This window comes from Bombyx mandarina, chromosome A1 (assembly GCF_030267445.1).
Source record: "Bombyx mandarina strain Sakado chromosome A1, ASM3026744v2".
In the NCBI taxonomy this organism is placed as follows: domain Eukaryota; kingdom Metazoa; phylum Arthropoda; class Insecta; order Lepidoptera; family Bombycidae; genus Bombyx; species Bombyx mandarina.
In genome coordinates this window covers 11551334-11564597 of record NC_143234.1, presented here as the reverse complement: position 1 = coordinate 11564597, position 13264 = coordinate 11551334, and the positions used below count along the sequence as shown (strand labels likewise).

General features: G+C 38.7%; 1 protein-coding gene across 1 annotated transcript; it reads left to right on the top strand.

Annotated features, from left to right (window-relative positions):
• The first annotated feature begins 3351 nt into the window (after window positions 1-3351).
• LOC114240126 (carboxypeptidase B) lies at window positions 3352-7245 on the top strand. The gene is made up of 5 exons (XM_028170567.2): window positions 3352-3446; window positions 3810-4022; window positions 5332-5413; window positions 5679-5987; window positions 6679-7245. Exons 1-5 carry the CDS (start codon window positions 3379-3381, stop codon window positions 7225-7227), a joined length of 1221 nt encoding a protein of 406 aa, XP_028026368.2. The 5' UTR covers window positions 3352-3378; the 3' UTR covers window positions 7228-7245.
• Window positions 7246-13264: the final 6019 nt, after the last annotated feature.

Sequence of the window (13264 nt, the reverse complement as noted above, 5' to 3'; positions counted from 1 at the left end):
TAACACCAGGTGGGCTGTGAGCTCGTCTACTCATCTGTCAGACTGTCAAGTTCTATATACCGGCGTGTCACTTAGGCGTGGACAAATCGTAGGATTTTCGGCCCCTTGCCCAAAAAAATATATATTGTCAGCTTGTATAGCGTGGAACAACCGCAGGCCTATTTCTGCACGAAGTAATCTCCTGATTCGATTGATAGAAAAGCTCACCTTGTATTTTAAACTAGATCCCTTAAATATTACTAATTGAGATTCACATTTAACCATTAAAATATACCATTGCCATTCTCGATGTCTCTGAGAGTAACTACGAGCAATAGGGCATACGACTCACTTCTCTGAGAGTAACTACGTCAGCATACGATTCACTTGGTGATAGAGGACGCCGTTGCTCATGCACAGCAGCAAAAGCCGAGACGAGAAGTCGAAGAGGAAGACGAGAAGTCGTCTAAGGTGTAAAGGATAAGATGGTTAAAGGATAAGACGTACGGTGTGGTCGTATCGATGCAACAATGAAGGTATTCAATCCAGCAGGCACATACCAGTTATTCTAATGAAATACGTACTTGACACACGTTCACGATAAACAAATAACATCGTGAAATAATAGCTCACCAACAGATTATGATGAAAGTAACTTAAAAGATTATCGATAAAGTGGATTAATTATGACTTGTGTTGATTTATGAAGGTCATGTTTGACTCGTTGCCTTGTATCTACATATAATAAACGTCGTAACCGTATGAACGATTCCAAATTATGGCGATGAAAATGAAGCTAGTAGTTAATTCGTTAAATTTCTATAATTTTATATAAATTAATAGAAAATAGTGTGTGTGTGTGCAAGTCACACACGGTAGATGTGATTTTATAAAAAAACAAAAATAATAGAAAAGGTCAATCACTCCGCAGTGCAATGGGGCAGCCTCACTCTGGGGGAGTCGCCAGGTAAGTATGATTTAGCAAGAGAAACGAGAATGGCTATCAACTGTGTAACATCTCGTCACCGCGATTCAGGAATTGTTGAATTTACACGCAGCGACATCTGTTGATAACAAACTAAATAGAAATAATTGTAAATCATCTTTTATAGTATGAGGTAGCGCCCTCTGTGCATTGATATTTTAACTTAACGTATAATGTGTTCTATCTCATTCTCTCGCCGGCTGAATCCTATACGATTATGTGTTTGTGTCTCTATGGACTTATTTTTTCATTTCGTTTCATTTCGTTTCATCGAGTTTTAAATCACAACGATTCTAAAGAAGTTTCACTTCGAAAACGAATATATGCATTTCGACGCTTGAAAGGCAAACGTGACTAAGCGACAATGCGTGAACTTTACAGTAGACTAATTTAATGTTGAAATACCTGAAAACAAAATTTATTTTAACGAATCCAGCTGTAGTAGAATCTAGCTAGTAGCTGTAGGATTGAAATGATTTTAATAGACCTAGAAATATATTTTTTGTGCGCATCGAATATGGTTATTGCCTATCATTTATGTACGAAGCAGTTATTGTCGCTTAGTCACGTTTGCCTTTCAAGCGTCGATTTGTTGTTGCTGCTGTAGGGTACTCCGCTGCTGCATAGGGCCTTCACAAGTTGTCTCCACTTCACCCTGCCTTGCGCTTGCTTCACAACATCGGTTCAGTGTGCTTAGCTCGAGTTTATTAACTTCTCCGTCTCGCTTCAATATCTACATACACATATCAATTCTATACTTATAATATTGTATTATTAATATAATAATATGAAATTAATCACAAAGAAAAACAAATCAAAACTTAGTGTGAGAAAAATTGAGAGGCTACATTTTATTTTCAGGTAGCCTAAAAAAATACCTCTCAATTTGTTTTGCCGTGATTTTCTCCTGAGAAGGGGCTCCAGTGGTTGTTGAAAACACTTAGCAGCGGTTAAAATAATTTTATTGACCTAGAAGTTAAAATAAATTTATATTTATTAGTTATTTCTCTACCCTTTATAGTATACCGGGTGTCCTACCCTTCGAATCACAATACATTATTGCTTCGCGACATTAATAGGCATGGTACCTACCCGTGCAAGGCCTTAAAACGCCCTTCCACTTGCCAGAGTTTGAAATCATCTTCATTGTGAAGATGATTTCAAACTCTGGCATATTATTATGAAGGCTCAGGATGATTGATGGCTTCAGAAGCATCGCTTGTAGAAGTCATAAAATTAAGGGAAGCTTGTAACACTGATGTGGCGTATACTAGGTAGCTAGGGTCTGCAGCACAATAGCTCACCACGAAGCAGCCTCGTGTTCTCGTTTGGAGGATTGAAGCAATATAACGTCACGACATTTACGTCTTGGTGTCCACATAACTTAACCCCACTTAACGAGTGTGCACCGGGCCTCAGTTCGCAAACTATGGAAAACATCTGTCAAGGCTTTAATAAGCGAGAATTCCATATGATCACGACTGCTCTGCCAAGAGTAACCGATTATGATGATGATCCATGGCCGCCGGTAATTATTCAACATCGCCTAACATGGGTCGTGGTGCACAAAAAAGCACCTATGGTCCCGACCCCTTTGGGCACACACTACATATTACCAACTCGTCGGGTCCTCGCATCCCCTTACTGAGGTGCGGATCGGGCCTTGGGGCAACCCTCTTTCTCCGGACTTAGGTTGCCTGCATAACGAGGTAGGGGTGATTTTCCTGCTGCTATCCTTAGTAATGAGGATGGCGGTGAATATGGTTCGGTGAATACGATATGAATTGTGATGTACGATCATGAGCTACTTATGATGGTTTGATGATATTGTAATGGAGGTGCTCCTTAAATACTTATATATAACTAGCTGACCCGGTAGACTTCGTAGTGCCTCAATCGATAAATAAAATACCTAAACTTTGGTATAAAATAAACTTAAATAAACAAAAGGAATCCGTCCGACGGGGGACACATCAAAGGAAAAACAAAATTGTTATTTATCACTCCGAGCATTTTCATATTTATCTACCTTTTAAACCTTTTCTGGACTTCCAAAAGTAATTCAAGACTAAAATTAGCCAAATCGGTCCAGCCGTTCTCGAGTTTTAGCGAGACTAACGAACTGCAATTCATTTTTATATATATAGATTTTGGTTGTCCCACTATCCTTGAGTAAGTGAAGGTGGGTCGCGCCTCCAGCCCCGCAGCTTGAGGGTTTGATCCTCTTCGTTTTCGTATCATATTAACCAACATATATACCAACAGACGGTGTCGCCGTATAGGTATTATATTATTAGTTAAGCTACGTATCTTTATAGTTTACATGATAAGATATTACGTTATCTCACATATGTAAGTTGTTTAATCTCATTAATTTATCGAAATTTTATTGTTTAGGAGTGTTTTTTTTGAAAATGCTCTTATATTATTGTTCGCTTGCGATTATCGCAGTAGTTTCTGCTAAAAATGAGGAGTATATGGGGTGAGTAAATGTTGCACTCAAAAAAAATTGTGTGGCCCGGTGGCACTGTTTTAGCATCTCTGGGGCAACGAGGGCCGTGGACTCACACGTCGCTTTGTGACATTGCACCAATGTTCCTGTGAGGAACAGGTTTGTTTTGGTAACTAGGTTTTTCGTATAAATTATTACAGGGAATCCTGGTTTGGGGTCCAGTTACCGAAGCCTAAAAATGACACAATGTCAATGTTACCACCCACCATCATGGGCTTGCAGTCTGGATTGTAATTTATAACTCAGGCTCAGTCTCAGTTCTGACGAAGTCTTCAGAGCAGGTGACAAAAAAATCTATCAGATACGAAAATAATTACGCTCATTTATCCGCAGGTTCAGGGTTTACAACGTGACCTTTTCGACCCAGGAGCAACAAGACAAGTTCCATCTGCTTAAAAGCGATTTGATTGAATTCTGGCGGCGACCGAACCTACAACGCAATGTGGTCGGTCAGGCCATGGTTCCGCCTTCTCATTTCCCATGGTTCGAAGAGCAACTCGAAAAATTGGGTATCGAAAGGAGTTTGCATGTAACTGATGTATTTGAGTAAGTGAGTTTAGATTTTTTTTTATTTTTTTTTTATTGCCCTTGTAGGCAGACACGAGCATACGGCCCACCTGATGGTGAGTGGTTACCGTCGCCCATGGACTTCAGCAATGCCAGGGGCAGAGCCAAGCCGCTGCCTACCGTTTAATACTCTCCACAAGCCTCATTTGAAGAAGGACATGTCATAGCGCTCGGGAAATACCGTGGAGGGGAGCTCATTCCATAGCCGGATGGTACGTGGCAAAAAAGACCTCTGGAAACGCACTGTGGATGACCGCAGTGGCTCCAGGTAGTATGGATGAACTCTACTCCGGTGGCGGGCGGTGCGATGGTAAAAACGAGATGCCGGTATCATCTCGAACAATTCCTCAGAGCACTCCCCATGGAACATACGGTACAAAATACAGAGGGAACCGAAGTCCCTCCGCAGACCCAGAGGCTCCAAACGATCACGAGATTTTTTGAGAAAGTGTATTTATTGTTAGGCGGCTCAAAAGTAATTGCTATGTTAATATGAATGAGATATGGAACCCGATGTAAAGAAAACGATTATATTAGTTTAGCCCTTCGACTGCTATGTAGGTCACCGGTGCCCTACGCGGCGTTCAGTCACAAGAAGTAATTATGTCGATTTCTGTTACTAAGGCGCCGGAATATCTAGTTGACTCTGGGAATGACAAATCCTAAGACGCTGAAAAGGAATCTATTTCTAAGATATCTAAAAACTAAAAGATAAAAACCAAAAGAAGGCAATGTTAGGTAATCCAATTCGCCTCGAAGGCTCCGTCGGCTGGGCGTCCTTGGGGTGAGCCGCGCCGTCTGGTTGTAGTGTTGACCGCGGTAGCCCCCCTACCTCATCCGGGTTCTGACCTCGGAGGGGATCGGACGTCGGGTGTAAGAGTGCAGGGGAGTCGTTTAGTGGGTGGGCCCTAAAATCCTTGGGCCCGCGGTCTGCTCACAACACCATGCAGATCGTAGAGTCTCACATACCCCGCGCGCCCCTTTTGCGCGGGGACCTCGTAGGAGATTCGGCCCTCTACCCGAAAAAAAAAAGGCGCTTAGTAATAGAAATGGACAAAATTATTTCAATGCGCCACATAGGGTACCGGTGACCTACAAAGCAGTCAATGTGTTAAATAATTAACTAGCTATTATATGATGAGCTGCATCAATAACAAATAGATGCAGTTGAAATTGGCTTTTTTGGATTAAACATATTGTCCTGTCTACTTACTGTAGTAGTTTTGACCAAGGTAATTTTCGATTTGTGTATTAATTTATATTTGAGTTAGGTTCTGTTTTTTTATAGATTTTTAAAAGAACTGGACCAGACACCGATGTTAAGAAACAACAGAAATTTTGACTACACCGATTTTTATAGGTACAATGAAGTTAGTATTTTTTATTCTTTATTAGAAAACTGTTTTTGCCCTATACATTTATTTAAACCGAATTCAAATTTGATTGTCACTTTTGTCATATTAAATCTATACTCAGCTTCATTTTTTCTCCAAGCACAATTCCATATAGTCTCTTTTCTGGAACCACAGAATCTTATTTTTTCCCAATTTTTTTTCTTCGTCAAATATGTTCCAATCGCCATCTTTCCAACCAGTTACAGACAATTCCTTTCAGAACTACTATGCTTCTTTTCAGATCTTAAATCATCTAAACACCTTAAAAGAATCTTACGCAAACAATCCAAATATCAACGTAGACATTATACAACATGGAGTTACAGACCAGAATCGTCCATTAGTATATTTGAAGATATCCAGGGCAACTACCGCCATAAGACCGGTGGTGATAATAGAAGCTGGTATTATCCCTAATGAATGGATAACTATACCGGCAGCTCTGAATACAGTGGATAGAATATTGGAAGGGTCTGCTTATTTGGATGCGTTTGATTGGATTGTCGTGCCTGTTGTTAATCCTGATGGATATGAATATACTCATACCAATGTAAGTAGAATTAGAATAATTTAAAGATAAATAATTCGCGAAAGTCACACCCAATTCAACACCCAAACAAAAGCAATCAAACCCTTTTTTTTTAATGTTTGGCCGATGTGGGGATTGAAAACACGACCCTCAGCCCAACGACCAGGTGACTAATTACTTCACCGCAGAGTCAGTCAGAAGACGTTATAACATATTTTACAGGCAGAGTGGTTGATGTGAAAAATACTACACGTTTCTCCCGACTCTGGTTAGATTTATTTTTAACTTATCCAAAACTTTATAGATATTTTTAATTTTGACTTTACTCCAACTTCAGACTAATTTCGTATTTGTTTATATATAATAAATAAGTTATAATACGATACGATATGTTGTAATATGATTTTGACCCTAAAAACAAGCGAAGCTTATGTTATGTTTGGTAGGTTTTTTGCAGGAGATCCCCCGTATAGCTGTTGACTATCTCAACTGTATTCGTTTCACATATTACATTTAGCTCACACAATACATATATATGCAGAATTATAAACACAGTTATTAAATACAATTTTCAAAATAGATCAAAGATCGCGGGTAGGGTGTTATGAACAAACAGATCTGTCTAGGTCATAATTAGTTTTCTACCCTTAAGAATTCATGAGCCTACAATATACGTTCTAAGTCATCCAATTAAAACACTGATTATCCACAGCTGAGACTCTGGTCGAAATCTCGAAGCACCAGAAGTAACCTTGGCATCATCTGCCCTGGGGTCAACATCAATCGCAATTTCGACTTGGACTGGTCACACTTCGACTCTAGCTCCAGTCCCTGCAGTCACCTTTATGCTGGGGTCGAACCCTTCTCAGAACCAGAAACTAAACTCTTGAAGCATTTAATAGACGAATATGGTACTAGAACCCGGTTGTACTTATCTCTTCAGAACAACGGAGGGTTCCTAACATATCCATGGCATTTTGAGAAGGCTGCTAGTGGGATGTTTAGGCAGCATCATCTAACTGGCATAGATGCTGTCAATGCTATGAACGAAAATTATATATTAGGAGCGGCTTCTGTTGTGTTTGGGGAAAGAGCTTCAGGCACTAGTGTAGATTATGTTAGATCTAACGGCTTACTCTATACCTTCAATATAGACATTGTACAAAGAGGAAACGGTGTCTTGATACCGGCAGGTGAAATCCGAAGTATTGTAGATGATGTTTGGAGAGGAATTTCTGCTATTGTTAACAGTATTATCTAAAATAAATTATTAAAGTGATTAAAATAGATGATTTATTTAAAAACTAGCTGACCCGGCAGACTTCGTTGTGCCTCAATCGATAGATAAAAAACCTAAACTTTTGTATAAAATAAACTTAAAACAAACAAAAGGAATGCGTCCGACGGGGGACCCATCAAAGGGAAAACAAAATTGTTATTTTTGTTTAATTCCGAGTATTTTTATATTTATCTACCTTTTAAACCTTCTCTGGACTTCCACAAATAATTTAAGACCAAAATTAGTCAAATTGGTCTAGCCGTTCTCGAGTCTTAGCGAGACTAACGAACAGCAAATCCTTTTAATATTATTATACACTAGAAGTCCCGCAGTAGTCGAAATTCAACTATAATTAATTGGAATTGTAAGTTTGTACACTATTATGATTGTATTTTATACTTCTATAATCGCCAAGACTACACTTTAAAAACTGTTAACAAAGACAAACAATATTTAATCTATTCTCAATTTGACAACAGACGTCAAGAACAAAAGTTTGACAATAAATAGTAGGCATGCGTGTGTGCGTTAAATACATGGTATGTAGTGTGTGTAATGTTTTCTTTATTGATTTATTGTATCTTTTATGCATTATTTTCAAAAAATATTAGCGTTGTGCACTCTTCTCTATATTCTCTATAAGTGTGGAAAATTTCATACTCCTCCGTCCGCGCAATTTTCGTAAAAAGTAATACAAGCAATACGTACGTTGAAGTCGTCGTGGCCTAAAGATAAGACGTCCAGTGCATTCGTGTGTAGCGATGCACCGGTGTTCGAATCCCGCAGGCGGGTACCAATTTTTCTAATGAAATACGTACTCAACAAATGTTCACGATTGACTTCCACGGTGAAGGAATAATATCGTGTAATAAAAATGAAACCCGGAAAATTATAATTTGCGTAATCACTGGTGGTAGGACCTCTTGGGAGTCCGCACGGGTAGGTACCACCGCCCCACCTATTTCTGCCGTGAAGCAGTAATGCGTTTCGGTTCGAAGGGTGAGGTAGGCGTTGTAACTATACTGAGACCTTAGAACTTATATCTCAAGGTGGGTGGCGCATTTACGTGGTAGGTGTCTATGGGCTCCAGTAACCACTTAACACCAGGTGGGCTGTGAGCTCGTCCACCCACCTAAGCAATAAAAAAAAATACAAAGTTTTTGATTAACGTATTAATATATAGATAAATAGATCATAATTTATATTTGTGGGGTCGCCAAAAATGAGTTTTTCACAGCATAGTTGCCGTCATTGCCGAGTATATCAACTGACCATTGGAATTTTAATGTAGTTATGGATTTTTTTGTTAAAATTGTAAGTAAATGAAGAGGAAAAGCGATAAAGGTCTTTTTACCTTCTGTATTAAGCATTCCTTTTTGGTAAATGTTCGCTTGTCAAATTTTAGACCCCTGGCATTGCTGATGTACATGGGCGACGGTGAGCACTAGATATTTAAAGTAGGCTTTTCAACCTTTTAAACAATCGGATGCGAGTTTTTAAGACACAAATTCTTACTCGTGGTCCGCATACCGCTTCCCGAAATGTAGGCGGTATTCCGGCTAGCAAAAAAAGCTAAAGAGGTTATCACAGACTAAGATTTAGAACACAAGGATTACATTACATCATGGTGATTTGTAATTTGTCTTTATCTTGAAATTACAAAAAGAGAGAGATAAAGAATACACTAAAGTGTATTCTAGAGATAAAGAATACACTAAAGTGTTTTCTAATGTTAACAAGCAGATACATTTGTACAATAGGCGGTCTTATCGCTAAAAGCGATCTCTTCCAGACAACCGTTGAATTTACAGAAATTAGGTAGGTAAAAATATAGCAAGGTATGTTGCGGTATTAGCAATACATTATTGTAGTAAAAATATATTATACAGAATTAAAATTTAAATTCTTAGATTTTATTTGATAAGTCAATGGTTAATATGCACCAAGAGCATTGATTGTAGAGTCGAACCTTAGAGTCGAGACCCTGACTCGTGAAACCATGTAGTACAGAATGGGCGTTGCACAACAAGTGATGGATCAGTCCGTAATACACAAATTAGTGATCAAATAAAAATTACACATGTTAGTAAGAGAGTGGCAGATCGGAATTAGAGTTGGGTTGGAGACTTAGTAAAGCGAAATTATAACAGGTGGAGTACAACAGTGACGGAATGGTGGCCAAAAATAGGTCTTAAAGATATCGGAAGAGCTATGGAACGGTGGACTGATGATATAGTCAGGGCGGCGCTGGGTGGGCTTGGATGAGAATGGCCAGCGAACCAAACATTATGGCATAAAAAAAACTAACAAAATATGCTTTTATAGAAAATCCAACTAAAAAATACATGCAATAAAATCATCTTACACTACTTTTAATTCAAATTTCGATTTATTTTCTATTTTTTATTTGATTCATTTTCTATAAAAGCGTATTTTTTTAGTTTTTCAAACTATTATTTTTATATTTTTCATTTATTAGCTGAATTTCAATTTTTTTATTTTTTTTATTATTGTTATGTCATCGGTCCTTAATAACTATACCAAATTTCGAGTTAATCCGACGTTTTGAAGAGGGTCAAAATCATGTTCAAAGATTCCGTTACATACTAACATACATACGTCTGAAACTAATAAAAGCGTATTAAAAAGGGAGGCCTATGCCCAGGAGTAGGTATTAAAGGGCTGAAGATAAATAAATAAACGAATAGGATTATTATTTCCCAGTTTTTCGATGTTGATTTGATGTCGATTCGATCTTTTTTCGTTTTTAAGAAAACTAACTATCAATCAAGACGACCTTGAGCTCTTTTTCAATAATATAATCTAAAAAAGAAAACCTCACGTTATCTCGACACTTATACTCTAAAAGAAAACTTCCGAGTCTGAGCGTTCTTCGATCGCCGAACGAAGAAAACTAATTTTAAACATCTCACAACTGAGAAAGTGAAAAGAATAAAAGAAAAAAAAATACCGCGTAGAAACTTGAGCGGGATCGATTCGTTAAATTGAAAATAGATCCTTCCGCCGTAGATTAAAGAAAGCGATTTGATTTTTGAACGAAAAGAATCTTCGATTTCCCTTCCCTAAAAATATCGTATCCCGAATTTAACGCGCCGCGGTCGAGATCCTTGCTCTCAATAAAACTCTTAATTCCGCAAGCGGATTTTGAGTTCTTGACACTTTAATTTGATTTATTTCCGTATTTATTTATTTTTTATTGTCCTTGTAGGCAGACGAGCATACGGCACACCTGATGGTGGGGGGTTACCTTCGCCCATACACTTCAGCAATGCCAGGAGCAGAGCCAAGCTGCTGCCTAACGTTTCAATATTTGAGTTATATTTGTGTTGGTTTTATGTTTCATATAAAACACATAAGCTTTGGTCATTATTGTTTTTATTGCTCTTGTAGGTAGACGAGCATACGGCCCACCTGATGGTGGGGGGTTACCGTCGCCCATGCACTTCAGCAATGCCAGGAGCAGAGCCAAGCCGCTGCTTACCGTTAATTAATTGAATTAAATTACCGTTAACAGAAAACATTATTAATAAATTGTAATTATCATTGCATTAATGCGATAATGAAGATGCTACACATCTTGAATTGTGCTAGAACGTAATGCAATAAGTACTGCACAAGTAACCTGCATTCTGCTCAAGCAGTCATGCGTTGTGGTCTAGAGGATACAATAGTGGTTACAAAAATGGAGTTTCCAACCTCACATCTCTTCACTTTGGAATATTTATAGACTTATATTTGCAGTTCTTGGGAAGCTGGTTTTACGGGTTGTGTGACTATAAAAGAGCGAGTTTTCCCATTCGACTTTGCGAGAGCGGTACTCCAAATCGATTAATCGAAGCAAAGTTCACATTAGACAAGGTTGAATGGGGAAAATTATAAATGATCGCACCGGAGAGAGGTCAGCTGAAATTATACGAAAACTGCTGACGAGGACGGCGTGTCGCAAACATAACAGTACAGTGATTAATTCCGACCGGACGTCTGCAACATGTCACTGTAAATGTGTCGTTGCATGCTCACCCTGTGATATACAGCGACTCGCACGTTTTGATACTTTATAAATATATACGTTGGAGACGGTCATTAGTTCGGTACCGGTCATCGTTCTCGTCGAACCCGCTTGCGACGAAGGGCTCGACGAGTAAATTAACCCACAGACACAGCCCACCGAGTTTCTCGCCGGATCTTCTCAGAGGGTTACGTTTCCAATCCGGTGGTACATTCTGCGAAGCACGGCTTTTGCTAAGGTTAGTGTTAGCAATGTCATCAGGTTTGAGGCCCATGAGCTCACCTACTTGTTAGGGTTACGATGGAATGGCCTCTCAAGGCGATCAGCTTAGGTTAGATGGGGAAAAAAGGCAAGCGATTTAAGTCCCTCGTACCATCTCGTGGCGGATTCAACAAATTTCAGTCTACTGATATAATTAGTTCATAACGAAGATTTAAAGCTCTATGCTTATGAATGAATGAATGAATGAATGATTTATTTTATTTCAGACAACAGCAACAAGTCCATATGTGTACATAGTATCATTGAAACATACTTAAAATTAACAAAACCAATCAAATAAAAAAGATACATTTATTAAAAATAATTATCAGTTGAATACATTTCAAATATTCCATTCAACTAATACTTCCTTCGAACCAACCATTATTATTATTATTTAGTCCGCAAGTGAACCATGGTACAATGGTTCAAGTACCGACAGTCATAACGGTCTGTTAATACGCCTTCAGGATGCTGTTCAGTTTAAATTTCAAACGTTGTTTACAGAAGGATTAATTCAAAGATGAAATTATTATTTTATGGTAAGAAATTGGTCAACTGTTTTTTATCTTTAATCGTAATCCACAGTGAAAAGACCAAAGTAAAAAAAATTCTGGCCTTACTGATCTCCAGGAGCTATATAGTAACCACTCACCTCACGATTCTTTATGATGAATAGCGTGAGCGCTCTCATCACAAGATTGCACTACTCGTCATAAAAACGCTTTCAGGAGGGAACCAGTTCACTTGCCCAGCTGCAATACCCCTTAGGCTACCAGCGATTGGGTAGGTAAGAAAAAAAAGGGCACTCATTTGATTACGCAAGACTAGATTAGATTTATCTATACTAATATTATAAAGCGGAAGAGTTTGTTTGAATGCGCTAATCTCAGGAACTACTAGTCCGATTTGAAAAATTCTTTCAGTGTTAGATAGCCCATTTATTGGGATATATAGGAAGGCTGTAGCATCACGGTAAGACCAATACAAGTGGAGCACCAATAAAGAATGTTTCAAAATTTGAAGTCGTCGTGGCCTAACGGATAAAACGTCCGATGCATTCGTGTTGAGCGATGCACCGGTGTTCGGATCTCAGGCGGGTACCAATTTTTCTAATGAAATACGTACTCAACAAATGTTCACGATTGACTTCCACGGTGAAGGAATAACATCGTGTAATAAAAATCAAACCCGCAAAATTATAATTTGCGTAATTACTGGTGGTAGGACCTCTTGTGAGTCCGCGCGGATAGGTACCAACGCCCTGCCTATTTCTGCCGTGAAGCAGTAATGCGTTTCGGTTTGAAGGGTGGGGCAGCCGTTGTAACTATACTAAGACCTTAGAACTTATATCTCAAGGTGGGTGGCGCATTTACGTTGTGGATGTCTATGGGCTCCAGTAACCACTTAACACCAGGTGGGCTGTGAGCTCGTCCACCCATCTAAGCAATAAAAATAAAATAAAATAAAATAGGGGTTCCTTACCATTCCATAATTCAACAATATTTTCACTTTCTTCGTAAATGAAATGGGGGGAGTCGCGGGCAAAAGCTTGTAGTAAGTAGAATATAGCAGAATTCGAACACAGCTCTTTTGTCTAGTGTCGCGAAATTCGTGAAGGTAGTTCTTCTGCTGTGATTACTGAGGAGATTCCCACAGATAACTGGACTTATTGAAGCATCTTTGAAGTAGATAAACAAAACTGATTTTAAGAGTTGATTGCGCGTT

Coding starts and splice junctions, on each gene's coding strand:
- LOC114240126 (XM_028170567.2), top strand. CDS start 3,379: ATGCTCTTATATTATTGTTCGCTTGCGATTATCGCAGTAGTTTCTGCT. Junction 3,447..3,809: donor AAAAATGAGGAGTATATGGG/GTGAGTAAATGT, acceptor ATTTATCCGCAG/GTTCAGGGTTTACAACGTGA. Junction 4,023..5,331: donor CATGTAACTGATGTATTTGA/GTAAGTGAGTTT, acceptor GTTTTTTTATAG/ATTTTTAAAAGAACTGGACC.